At 44.0% G+C, this 13,241-nt stretch overlaps 1 protein-coding gene across 1 annotated transcript; it reads right to left on the minus strand.

Annotated features, from left to right (window-relative positions):
• Positions 1–934: 934 nt before the first annotated feature.
• On the minus strand, positions 935–8,370 carry LOC115252809 (protein cornichon homolog 2). The gene is made up of 6 exons (XM_029849002.1): positions 7,097–8,370; positions 5,360–5,428; positions 3,752–3,799; positions 3,125–3,237; positions 2,908–3,051; positions 935–2,827 (listed from the first exon to the last, which is right to left on the minus strand). The coding sequence occupies exons 1-6, from the start codon at positions 7,175–7,177 to the stop codon at positions 2,797–2,799; spliced, it is 486 nt and encodes a 161-aa protein (XP_029704862.1). The 5' UTR covers positions 7,178–8,370; the 3' UTR covers positions 935–2,796.
• Positions 8,371–13,241: the final 4,871 nt, after the last annotated feature.

A 13,241-nucleotide genomic window follows, 5' to 3' on the forward strand; every position in this document is an offset into this window, starting at 1 on the left:
TCCCCAGTCATGCGTGCCAATCATTTCAGGCCCATCAGTTGTGCCCAGTTTCCATGGCAACGGCTCTATGAGAGCACAGAAAGGAATTGAGACAATTATGGTGGCGGGGGATGCTGCAAAAGGGAAGAGTTGGAGATTGGCAGTATGACCAGCAAGGCAGGACGTGTGTGTGTGTGTGTGTGTGTGTGTGTGTGTGTGTGTGTGTTATAAATATATGTTATCAAACTGCATTACACTTCCAGGCATGAAACGGTGTTATGGATCTGTCGGAGAGAGAGAGCCTTGCAGTGAGTCAACAGGAATCTCTAATACATTTCAGTTTCCATGGTGACAGCAGGGGAATGATATGTTCTTTTCAAACAGAGGTAAAAACGTGGCCGTTAGCCCTGTTGCTGCTCTGTTCTCCGCCTGCATCATTATTTAGACAAGAATCCGCCTCACATCTCTCACACCACCTTATAAACCAGTCCCTGACACACACACACACACACACACACACACACACACACACACACACATTCACAATGCGAGGAGAGAAAACCAGCACTGAGATCAAACATGTTCAACACGCCGTCGTTGTGGGATCCTGGCTGTGACCACTGTGCACTGCTATTTAACACTAGTGTAGATGTGTCCAGCCTCTAATGAGGCCATTATCCTCTCTGCTGCCTCTCCTGGAGCCCTTTTCATCCCCCTGACACGTTCTGAGGGAATTCACTTGTTTGCTGTGCTGTTTAAGAGGCTGCTGCAAAACCACTTGTAAAGGCGACAGCTGCTCCATCGACACGGCCCAGTGCATCGCTCTTCATACCTCCTATATGAATTCCCTCATCATCCAGGCGGAGGGTTCTCCTTCAGTGAAAGTGTGGTGTTGGCTGCTCACAGATGAAACATACAAGGAAATTAGAAACCCAGACAGATGTTGTTTTTTTTTTTGCAGTATTTATTTTTTATCAGAATGGCATGAGAGATCTGCTGATTATTAACTGTACATCACGGTGTAACCTAAAAGATATAAAGTAATCCACCGAGTCTGCAGTAGCATGAAGGTAAATGTAGAAAAGACAGATACAAATACTCACGTACAGTTTCCTTATAAGTTTTGTTCACAGCAACTACATGACATTCATACAAGCGGTAGGTTCTCCTCTCCGCGAGTTCATGTGCTTTGATATCGATTGTCCAGACTGAACACAGTGTTGCTTTTATCAACATTGACAGAAATGGTGCGTTTAGGTCCAGATTGAAACCACGTTTGGGGTCTGGCTTTTCGAACGTTTGCAACGGGGACAAGTCCGGTCACTTCTGAGGTCTAAAGAGGAGTCGTGAACCCTGAAACTGTCCCGGAGACAAATGTCGATCAGTTTGTAAACCAGTCCTGGGTGACTTACAGAGAGCAGAACTGCGAGTCACCGTCACGAGCACAGAGCGATGGGCTCGGATAAAGCTGCAGATTTTTGGGATTTCTCCTCACAACGATTTAAAACAAATGCAACAGCTCCTTCGCAGGTGATAATTTTTTATCCTCTGGCTTCTGTCCTGCTGCTGTAAATACTGACTGCTGCCACTACGTACCTGATTATTGAAATTAGCTCAACTTAATAAATATTTAACAAAATATTTCAGCAAATTCACGAAACACACGGGCTTGGAATATCATGAAATATACAGATGAGTTCAGTCGCTCGAGTCTTTTTCTGAGAGTTGTCCACAGCAACAAACTACAGCGTGACCCTACAGTATTGCTCTGTGATTAATATTAGTGGTTTATGCTTCTGAATGTATTCTAGTTAGTGATTGCACACGGAATAAACAACAAAATTACACCTATTAACATTGACTTCTATTTCCAGAGGCTGTTCTGAATCGAAAACAATTATTTTGTGTGTCATTCATCCACCTGACGTTGTGATGCCACAGTAACCTCATCCATAATACATATTTTTTAACAGAATTAGAAACTCCTTCAACTGTCCCTCCTGGTTCTCACACTTTATGTACCAGATGCATCAGGTGACTGGTACCTGCCCACAGACACACCCTCCAGATTTCACGTATGCACAAACACACATTAACACCAGTCCTAGCAGTGAGCAGAGGCCTGTTAAATCACACCCCTGACACCAGAAACATCCCAACAGAGCAAATAACAGTATCAGGTTGAATTCCATCACACAACTATGATTTCATTGCCTTTTTTTTGTACACAAAGTTTCTACATTCCACCTCTGGTCATTGACCACTACAGTGTAGATCATGTGGTGACAAGTATAAGGTGCTCCCTGATTACTAGAAAAATACAACACAACTATGTAATTGTTAATTCAACAAATAAAGAAAGACAAAAACATTGTGGCAACAATGTTTTTTTTAGGACTGATATTTTGGCACCGGGTGTCACGTCCGAGCGCGAAGCTCTCTGGAACCGAGCGCGTCCTGGGAAAAAGGCCCTTCGAAACCTGAACGCATCCCATTTTGAGCGCACGTGTGGGTCTGATGGCAATATGAAATCTGACTTTTACACAGATATTTTTAAGTGTATCGTCCCCCTCCGACATTTTCGTCTGTAACACTCGGTGGATCGATAGCGGAAACACCTCTGGTACTTCTGTCTGATAGATTCACAGTGAGTTCAGTGACTGGACCTGTAATAAGCAGCATAGGGGTGGGGGCAGAGGGGGTGGGGGGGGGGACGCCAGCCCTTTTATGTACAGTAGGTAAAAGGCAAAACACGAGGAGAAGGAGTGTCGACGTATACGCCAGCTTCTCTTGCTTCTTCTCCTCATCGCCGATGGTCTAATAGAAACTCACCAAGGCGTAGACCATGCTTCAACAGGGAGCAGACAAAAACAAAGATTACCTTACTGGGAAGCTCACCAGGCACCAGTTTAACATGTTTTAACCTACCTGTAGAGATAATAGAAGAAAGAGAGCAGATAAAAGCCCAGCTTACACCAGGACTCCTTCTGGCAGTAGTTGAGAATGTCGGCATTCATCACGCTCACGGGGTCGTACATGACCTCCGAGCCGTCGGCCGGCCGGTGGAAAAACCTGAAAAAGAAGAGAGGCTTGGCTCACGTCTGAAGTGATCTCAACAGAAGAGACATCTGTTATGGGACCACACCTCCACAGATGGTAGAAGAACAGGGGGGTATTCAGGCCAAGTGTGACCCACTCTCCAGCACACATGAACATCACACAGAAGAGCCCGTGGATGGAGTACTCCGGCACCACGAGCTACCCAGAAAACACACAGAGAGGTGGCGGCGCAGTTTAAACCCTCCGCTACAATCAGCAAAAACCTCAATGAGACTGAATCCATTATCAATGTTCTTTTGTTACCGTAAAAATACAGTTTACATCCACCAGTCCTGCTGATGGACAGAGGCTATATGTTCCCATGGTAACCTCTGGGGTGTGGTGAATGAAATGGCAGTTTGGAAAAAATTTGTAACGACCAGGCCAGACTAACTAGTTCACGTGCGTCCTGTCAAAGATTTTGAATGCGGTTGATACTGAAGAGCATTTTAGCCCTCAGTTTGCTACTTAGCTTTAGACAGCTGGTATCATTTGCTAGTTCTCACTTTTTTTTTCTCTCGATTTGATCACTAACGCCGGATCGAAGACGAGATGTTCTCTTTGTGACCAGCTTAAAACAGGAAAAGAAGATTCCCATGGTGAGAAAAACACTTCCGTGTTCTGTGCGTGTGTTAGGGGGGCAGTGGAGGTGGACTGCATCATCGCTACTCACTCTGCGAAGCAGGTTGCAGATTCTTTCAATGTTGAGGATCCGCTCCCTCTGTGAACAGCACAAAAGGATAAAATCATAATCAGGATAAACGTGTCTGTATGAAGTATCAAAGCCATTTTCATCAAATTCTATTTGAGACGGGGGTTGCTTACACACTTCAGGTGAAAAGCATCAACCATGTCTACAGCCCACTTTTAAAAGAGCAACAATATAGCACTAAAAGGCTTCATAAAATAGAAACAGTTATAACATTCTCAGGACAAAGGGTATCTCGTGCGATTTGAGCGTGTGGAAAACATTCAGCGGTTTATTTTCATTCAGTTTAAAGAATCCCTCAGAGGAAAGACTCTGGATTGACATATTGACTCATTTGTCTTGTGCTGCAGCTCTGTGACCCCCATGATGTCCATTAGCTGCAGACGGAGCCTTTTAACACTCTGTGGACATAAATTCAAACTCCCCTCGCTGACCTGAAAGCAGCTTTTACCCTGAAGCTGCAGCCCCCCTCATGTAGATATTAGCTCTCTATTTATTTACGCATCCTCCATCACTTCCATCCTAAACCATCAACACTCTAGAACTAACTAAACTAAAGAAACATTATTCATCAGCTGAGTCATTTTACAGCCCATAATGCCAGAACGATGGAATATACGTGACTGAATATAACGTTCTGGAACATGCTGTGTCTTAATGGGGTTTTTTTTCATGCAGATTATTGATATTGACTGGCATCATCATACACTTGCCAACCATGATCGCAGCAACACGTTGAGATTGTTCTTCGTCCAGTGAAAACACACACCAGTGCAGCCCTTCAACTTCTATCTTTGTGAGGACTTTCATGCACGTTCCCCAGCTCTTTACCTGAACCCTCAATGTTGCATATAAACCCAGGGCTCGACCAAATTCTAACCAAAGCCTTAAATACATGAGAAGTTGTGACCAACAAAAATGTCCTTTCTTTGCCAGTGAAACGCCTCACACTGCACTGAATACACACACCCGCACACACACCCCTGTACAGCCGGCAGGCCTCCCACAGCTTCCTCTCCCACTTCTCAACACTTCACAGGTCTGATGCAGGTAAGTTGCTGGAACATCGAGTTCGCTTGTGAAAAGCATTGACAGGTGCTGCAGATGTTCGGCTCGTATCCATAACGAGCCGCACATTAGTTTAATGTTGAGGCGAATTCTGAGCGTCACGCAGCGACCACCTGACTCGATTTGCATCTCTCTTTAGGGGATGAAACCAATGAGCTGCGGTTCCTGTAGGTCGAGTCCTTCGATTTGCATACAAATGAGTGTTTGAGGCAAACAGGCCCGCCTGATCCTGCTGGGATTCACCTGGAAACTCAGACATTTTAGTCAGAGTTTTGTTATGACAGTGCGGGACAAATATTTGACCGCGGTAAATTAAATGAAAGAACTAAAGCTGCTTATTCAATTGTGCCGTAACGAGAGTTCCACATTCTCTGAACGAGACCCTTTAATTCTTTGCGTGTAGATCAGAGAAGGATTCTCTCAAAGCTTAAAGAGGACGGGGTTTTCTGCGTGCACGGCCAGGTTTGATCATCCATGGGAACAGTGTGACTGCAGGGCTCTTACCGCTCTGGTGGGGTTGCTCTGATCGATGGGGTTTTTGAAGTCTGTGCGCAGCTCATCAAAGGCAATAATCTAAAAACGGAACAAACGGAGAAGCTTTCAGATAAAGAGACAGAGTGTGTGTCAGTCAGAACACGGTTACACATTTACAATGTTCAGATACAGCCTGGCACAACTCCCATGTTGATATACGTATAAGTATGTTTCTGTAAATGTGTATTTTTTTTTCATAGGAAAAATTTAATTGTGGGGTCAAAGGTCGCCTGTGAGGGCCAGTGAGGTCAGACCCACAGCGATCAGTGCCTCAGATGTCTGACTTCTAATAACAGGTCATTCCCAAACATGCATCTACGCATCCACCTTTTCTCCCCACCCTCTAAATGCCGTAAACAGATGCAGTCTCCATGGCAACACCCACAAGCTCCATGGTTACTGTAGCAGTGAACGCACTGTCTGATTGGTGGAGGGGGAAATGGAATCACGGCACTGTGTCTGTGGGTGGAATGCAGCTGGAGGGGTGGGGGGGGGGTCTTTGATAAGCGTTTTAATCACATGGGGTCTGAGCCAGACACACACAGACGCACGTCGCCGTCTCCCTTTCACATGCAGACACACTGACTGACTCACGTGTAGTCTCACCCACTGAGTCAATCGGCACGTTAGTCACTTCAAGTCTTACACTAGCAGAACGGCGCGTTCTGCGTTCCGCTCCGACCTCTCAGGTGAGCGCCGCCTGTCAGGTGCAAATACCACCAAGAAACGCCGCGAGCGCAGCGACGCACAAACAGCCAGATTCAGCTCCTCTCAGGACGCGTTTGTGTGCTGTTTGCTGAAGCTCCACACCGTGTTTGAGGAGCAGCTTATCTCCAACTCTTAGGGATCACAGGTGGCTCCATTACTTGTGTGTTGTGTGTTAAACCCTGATGTTCCCACTGTGAGCTCAGGGAATAATTATCATCATGAGTTGATGTTTTTTATCAACACTATATTCAATTGGATTAATCAACACAAATACATACAGGTCCGACGTGCCTAGTAGATGCTTGGTGTGTTCAGAGCATCATGATACACAGTAGGATTCACTCCAGACAGTGTGAATATCCGGATTCACGTTGTTTTATGGTTGTTTAGGAATAGCCGTGAATCATTTCAGCTCAGTTCTGCGTCACTTGGGACTCTTGTGTGGTGAGAGAATTGTTTTCTGTTGATTTTGTTGTTGCGGAACTTGTGGAATAAAGTCAGACGCTCGGTTTTGATGGACTTGAGAACATCAGTCACGTTGAAGTACGGCTAAAATGCAGATTTTATCGTAGATTTACCTCTTGACAACCTCACACAGTTAAAAATAAAAGTATAAGCAAAAGTTGCTTAAATTGGATTTTAAAGTATTTTAAATGACTAAATTTGCGTAGTTTTTGATGAATTCCTGTGGAGTGTTTCTGAATGTTACATTTTTAAAATATTACTTGTAATAAACATACAATATTGCTCTTTTGTCAGCTCTTAGGGAGATACACTAACAAATATTTTTGAGGCAAAAAAAAGCAGGAGTTTCAAGTCTGCATTATAATACATGAAGTAATGTAAATATTTGTAAACGATTTTGTAAATATTTTTCCTTAAATATGGGGGAACAAATTTTTCTTTTTTCTTTAGAAAAATCATCACAACATCACTTCAGACACCAGACCGGTCTAAAAACATTCTGCAGCGCTGTAACTGCGTTTCAGTCAGACTCACCTGCCATATGACAAAGAAGATGAGGGCAGCGCACAGCACCAAGGTTAGCATGTAGCAGAAGGCCGCAAAGGTGAACGCCATGGCTGTTCCAGCCAGCTTAAAGGCCAGGTGGGTCGAGAGAGAGAAGAGGAGAACACCTCCTCGACACTCCCCTCCTCCTCCTGTTCTGGCTCTAACCTCCTAGCTTCTAATTTACTTCTGAGCTCGGAGCTCTGCTGCGTCTGCGCGTCGTCCAGGTGAGGCGCAGGTTTAGTGGGCTGAGTGATCAGAGGCTGGAGCGGCGCCGTTTCTCATCATGCTCTGCCTTTCTGTGTCACAGTGAGGGAGGGGGGGAGATCTCTGTTGCTGGCTCCTCGTTTCAACCTCTGAGAGGGAAAATGTCCGTCTCTTCCTCCACATCTTTGTAGTTTCTCTCCAGCCAGATGAGCCTGCACATGTTGTTGCTCTCACTCTGCAGCAGAGGCAGCAAGTGTCTGCCCGACGGGCCCGGGGCAGAAGCTCTGGGTTCCTGTGGACCCTAAGGTCAGCGCCGAGGTGCCCCTGTCTGTGAGGGTATGGCTGGCGAGAGCTGAGCAGGCTGCAGCGGGCGGCTTCAGGGTCAATTGTTGCTTTAGATTAAAAGGACCAAAAACTTCACACACGCACGTGTTACAGATTCCTCTACACAAACTTGTTAGTGGACTCTAAAAACGATGTCACTGCACTTGTATCTGGAGAGCCGAGTTTATGGCTGCGCACAGCAGAGATTATCACCATAACGAGGAGAAAGGAGCGTGAATGAGGATTAGCACACATCTGGTTTTAGCATCCAGCAGAGAGTACCTGGGTCTGGTCCGAGGAGCCTCTGCCACTGAGCAGTCCACTCTGTCCTCGCCTATTTGGGTCGGCACCGTGTCAGAATTCTCCAGAATTCTCTCCTCTGCATCCCTCAGATGGCTCCAAAAAATATTTTAGGTGGCCTTTTTTTCTCTCTTGTCTGTGAGCGCGCAGGGGGGAGTATTCGGTTCAGGGGGATGATCTAAGGCAGATCCAAACACAGCATTCTACATGTAGAGCAGCTTTTATTCTGGCTCCAGACTCCAGACATCCCCTAAGTGCTCAGGGATCCTAAGTTCTGTCCGTCCTCCTGTCTGTCTGTCCTCACTCTGTTTCTAAAGACCCTTTCTCCCCTCTTTTTTTTGTCTTAAAAACAAGTCCTGAAGGTGTTTCCTGAGTCTACAGCCTCTGCGGCTCCTCTGTTTCTCAGACTGAGAGGGATATTTCTACCACGCTCGATGTTGTACCAGCCAACCAATGGCGTCGCTCCGCCGCCCTCCCTTTCTTATTTGCCCGCTCTTCCTCCTCTTCCTCTTCCTCCTCCTCCTCCTCTTCGTCTGTCAGTCTCCCTCTCTCTCTCTTGCATTTATGCATTTCGATAATCTCTCGTTCCCCAGAGAATAACGAGGGGGCAGGGCACGCTGAAAATGCCTTTTTTCCCACCTCCTTCTGTCTGCATCCGACTACATCATCGTTTCTTCTCCACCAAAGCGTTTTAGTCATCTATCATTTCGTTAAATGTCTGATTTTGAGCTGCTTTCATTCTCACTCAGGTTGTTTCTTTTCTTTCTGTCATAGCTGTTCACATATATGTGGAAAAGACTCACTTTTAATATCCGTTTCTTGTGTTTTAATCTTTGTTGAAAAGCGTTTAGAAAAAGAAGATGACTAGAAAAGACAAAGCCAACAAATTGTTGAATGGATTGAATATAATAAATAATATCTTTAGAATTACTCTGTATTTTAGCTCTTTGCATGTTTGTGTGTATCTCTTCTCCTTTGTGAGGATTTTAGAATCTAGTGTCACAAACTGTATTTAACTATCATGTATAATCTAATAAAGTGTGACAATAATATAAAGAGGCATTTTGTTGCATATTAACCACTGTATCAGTCAGTAGGTAGAAATATTATTTGAACAACAGAAAATCTCTGGATTGGAAATGCGTGTATGGGGTGGATGTGAAAAACACTGCAGGGTCTCTGAGAACAGTCCGTGTGATCTGCATACTCACCACTAGGTGTCGCCAAATTTTACCACATTTACCAAATTTGTCGCCATAGTGACTTTGGATCACTATGTTTAACACTGTCTGCCGTTTCTTACCTTTCCAGTCAGCAGAGCCATGACAGCTCTGCTTTTCTATTACCTGAATGCAGAGTGACTCAGTGGAGGAATACAGAGAGGGAAAATTAAACTTGTGGGATTTGCTCTGATTTGTATTCTTTAATATTTGACCACATTTCAATAAGTCATCATATATGATGACAGGGACCTGATCTGGGTGAGTTGTGATATGTCAGCTATGCCAGAGCTAATCATTGAACCCTCACTGACCTGAAGTCTGCCTCAGCTCGGAGCCTCTCACTTTCTCTATTATTACCAATGAAATGATCTTTCTTTCGGATTTACGTTGTTCAAAATGTTCTGTAGCATTTGAAATAATGATCCAATCTGCTGCTGCCATCTGCTGACGATAATAATTAACTGCAGTTCCATTCACTTATTCATTTATTTGGTTATTTATCACTGTATCGTAAATATTGGAAACAATATGGTAAATCTAAATCTTGCCAAAATACATGAAGTATTATTTTAAATATCACTTATTTATTTGCTACTAGTATAATTATTTAAAGTACCAATTCAGTATAAAGGATAAATGAGTAAATGTGTTGAATACTGTCGTATTTTGGTATTGGCGTTGGGGATTCATTTTTAATCGAGAGTAAATGTCTGGAAATATAATTTATGTTTTATCACAAGTCTCCCACGAGGTGGCAACATCAGAGAGAGCGCAACAGATGGTCCCATTTGAATTAAAAAAACGTCTCTACGCAGAATTTTAAAGTTCTCCAGTGGCTTTTAAATAAAACCCCCATTTAAAGCCAAATGATGCAGATAAAACGCCACTGATGGCTGTAAGTAAAGAAGGCTCGGCTCATTCCGTCCGCATCTATATTTAGATCTGCAGCAGGACTATAATGATTAACAGCAGGATGAATCATTAAACACAGCCACAAGAGCATCAGCGGGAATTAAAGCTCAGTATTTCCCAGTGCGATGATAAAATGGGCCAGTGGGACATCTCCTACATCCAGAATCACACCTCCTGTGAGACCAGATGGACAGTAAACCCATCAATGTGGTGGCAACGAGGTGTGGTCAGTGCAAGAGCTACTCGTTTAAATAAAGCTTTACTGATCATGAACACAGACGTTCAATATTTCACTCATAAATTTCAGCTCACAGACATTTTTACAGCTTAATGTTGCTTTAAAATGTTTGTCAGGTTAATGGTGTTGAGATGGGGAGCTTGGAGACAGACAGAGAAGTTTTTTGAGGTGATAACGTGATTATTGAAATCACAGCAGAGCAGGAAACTGCAACTGGTCCAGAAGTACCACAACATGAATAAATAAGATTCAACAGGACCCTCAGCAGGAACACAATGAGAAAACAGCTCTAGAAGATGGTCAGTTAGCCAAGTTACCATTGAGTGGGGAATACTGTATCCCAATCAGATGCCCTGTGACCTTTCATTAGCCTGAATCCCAGGGGTTCATCCCCACAGAGCCACAGGATTCATAGCAATGACATCATAATGTTGTTAAACCTGTATAAATATAATAAAATTGGCTCAATAAGTGGCAACAAGGCCACAAATGAAGGCACCATGGCAGAGGCTCAGGATATAAGTCTGAGTCCCACAGAGACAGGACGTGGCCACAGAAAAACCCAGGTCACTGAGATGAGAGCCATCAACCCACCTCATCATTACAATTCAGCTCCTCTTTAGGTCACCAAAAACAAGTGGAATCGCTGCAGAAAATAAACGGGGGGGGTGGAAGCCATAGAGGAGTGGGATGAGGTCAGGATGAGCTGAGGCGAGGAGAGGTGCGAGCACACCATCAGAGCACTGCCGAGCTACCCCTGAGTAAGGAAGAACCCCCCCCACACACACACAAATGTGTCTGTCTGGGGCAGGCTACTCGAGTTTCCACTTGTGGGATCAATAAGGTGTATCATCTTTCTGTGCTTGCCTGCCTGTTCCCTCAATGTTCCCTCAAGGGAGCAACAGTAGCTGCAAACCTCCGGTCCTGCAGAGTATTCACCAGTCTGAGCAGGACTCTGACCATACGGGCGATGGATACATGGATACACATGGTTTCCACAGTAACTGAAGCAAATTTAGAAAGGCCGGTTTTTCATGCAAGGAAAGAAAAAAAAAACCCAAAGAAAAACATTTGATGTTACGGAACAAAATGAATCCTGCTGTGTTCCTTAAGTTTGAGGCTTGTTTTATTTGAAATTTGGATATGCTGATTAGGATCATTGCAAAATAGGGTTCATTCAGTGTGTGTTTCATTCTTGTTTTATGTTTTCTCAATACTCATAAAATAAATAGTGAGATCCTTAAAGAAAATTAATATTCCAATAAAAAGATACACAAATACATTAAATATACAATGTCTCTCATATTAGATTAACTTTTTTAAAATACTATTTGGAGGCACATTATATCCAAGTGATTCTCCATTTTGATATATTTCATTAGAATTATTTTTGTCAATTTAATCTACTTTTACAGTGTCCATAGATTCTACTGCTATGATACGACAATAAAAGTGTTGTATTTATACTCATATGGTGATCTATTATATATATGTAATATTGTGCCTTCTCTATACAACACATCATAAACTGAATTAAAAATACTATACAAAAAACAAATATTAATTATTCATGAGAAAATATTAAGTTTTATTTTTAGAGATAACTGTAAAAGATCGTTCCTGTGGATCTAGCAGAACTGGTTAATTACTTACAAACTACAGTTGGTGGTGGCTGATGGTTCATGGTCCTGACTGTAGTGACGTCGGTGGTTCTGTCCATGGTGCTGACTATGACCCTCACCGTGGTTCTGTCCATGGTGCTGACTATGACCCTCACCGTGGTTCTGTCCATGGTGCTGACTATGACCCTCACTGTGGTTCTGTCCATGGTGCTGACTTCGAACCTGGCTATGGTTCTGTCCATGGTGCTGATTACCATCCTCTGTTCTGCCTTGACATTGACAGGGGTGGGCCTCGAGGGCCGGATCCAAGCCAGACTTTCTGTCCCACAGGTGAATATGTTCACCTGGGGTTTCATTTACCTTGGTGAAAGCGGTTTCTCCCTGGTAGGATGCAAAACTTGCCCATCAGAGGAGGCCAAATCCATTTCAGGGTTGAATTCAAGCCGGGATTTGCATCCTACCAGGCAGGAAATGCTTTCACCAAGGTAAAGGGAACCCCAGATCGGCCTAAATCTCTACTAGTTCTGGAGGTGAGCACATGAATCACTCTCACATATCAATTAAGGTGGGGCTAAGATTTAATCAATTCTGTAGCAAATAGTTGTGTGAAGTCCAGAGAAGAGGGTATTGATCATGGTGCAGGAATGTGCTGGCATTAATGCAGCTCTGGACTTATTAAAAACATCTCCATAGGTGAGACCGCACAGACCCCCCCCCCCCCCCCCCCCCTTCATTAAACCGCATTCCCAGTATACTGAAGGTGTTTTGGGTGTGTTGCCCTCCCCCCAGTGTTTTACTCTCCTCCGCATCCCAGTCTAATTTCCTTTATTTCTCCCTGAGGTTTGTCATAATTGCCCCCTCAGGTGGGCAATCTGCAGTTTACATTTGTTGTTACAGGCAAATAAAGGCTAAATGAATTTTATCCAAATAAAAGCTGTATTTTTAGCCCTGATGGCGGCGCGGCCATAAAGCTGGTCAGACAGCTGGCCAGCTGCAGCCAACCCCCCCGCGATGCCCTGCGACAACAAACACTTGTGTTTTTATGATTTATATGATTGTGAGTGTTAGAACCAAGGAGATAAAAATTAGATGGCGCTGGTTGGATATTTCACAGGCCATCGCCCACTTATTAATGCACAGACCCATAATCACCGCATGACCTGCCTGAAGATAAACACCAGAAAGTTGGCTCATTTTCCCTCCTGTTTGCTGACATAATTGAACTTTATGAGGCAGTACGGCTCTTTAGAGTTTTACTTACTCATACTTTAGAGCGGTCTGCATGATGTTTCTCAGCTCTCAGAGTTTTA

The sequence above is a fragment of the Takifugu rubripes genome, chromosome 15 (genome assembly GCF_901000725.2).
Source record: "Takifugu rubripes chromosome 15, fTakRub1.2, whole genome shotgun sequence".
Classification (NCBI taxonomy): Eukaryota; Metazoa; Chordata; class Actinopteri; order Tetraodontiformes; family Tetraodontidae; genus Takifugu; species Takifugu rubripes.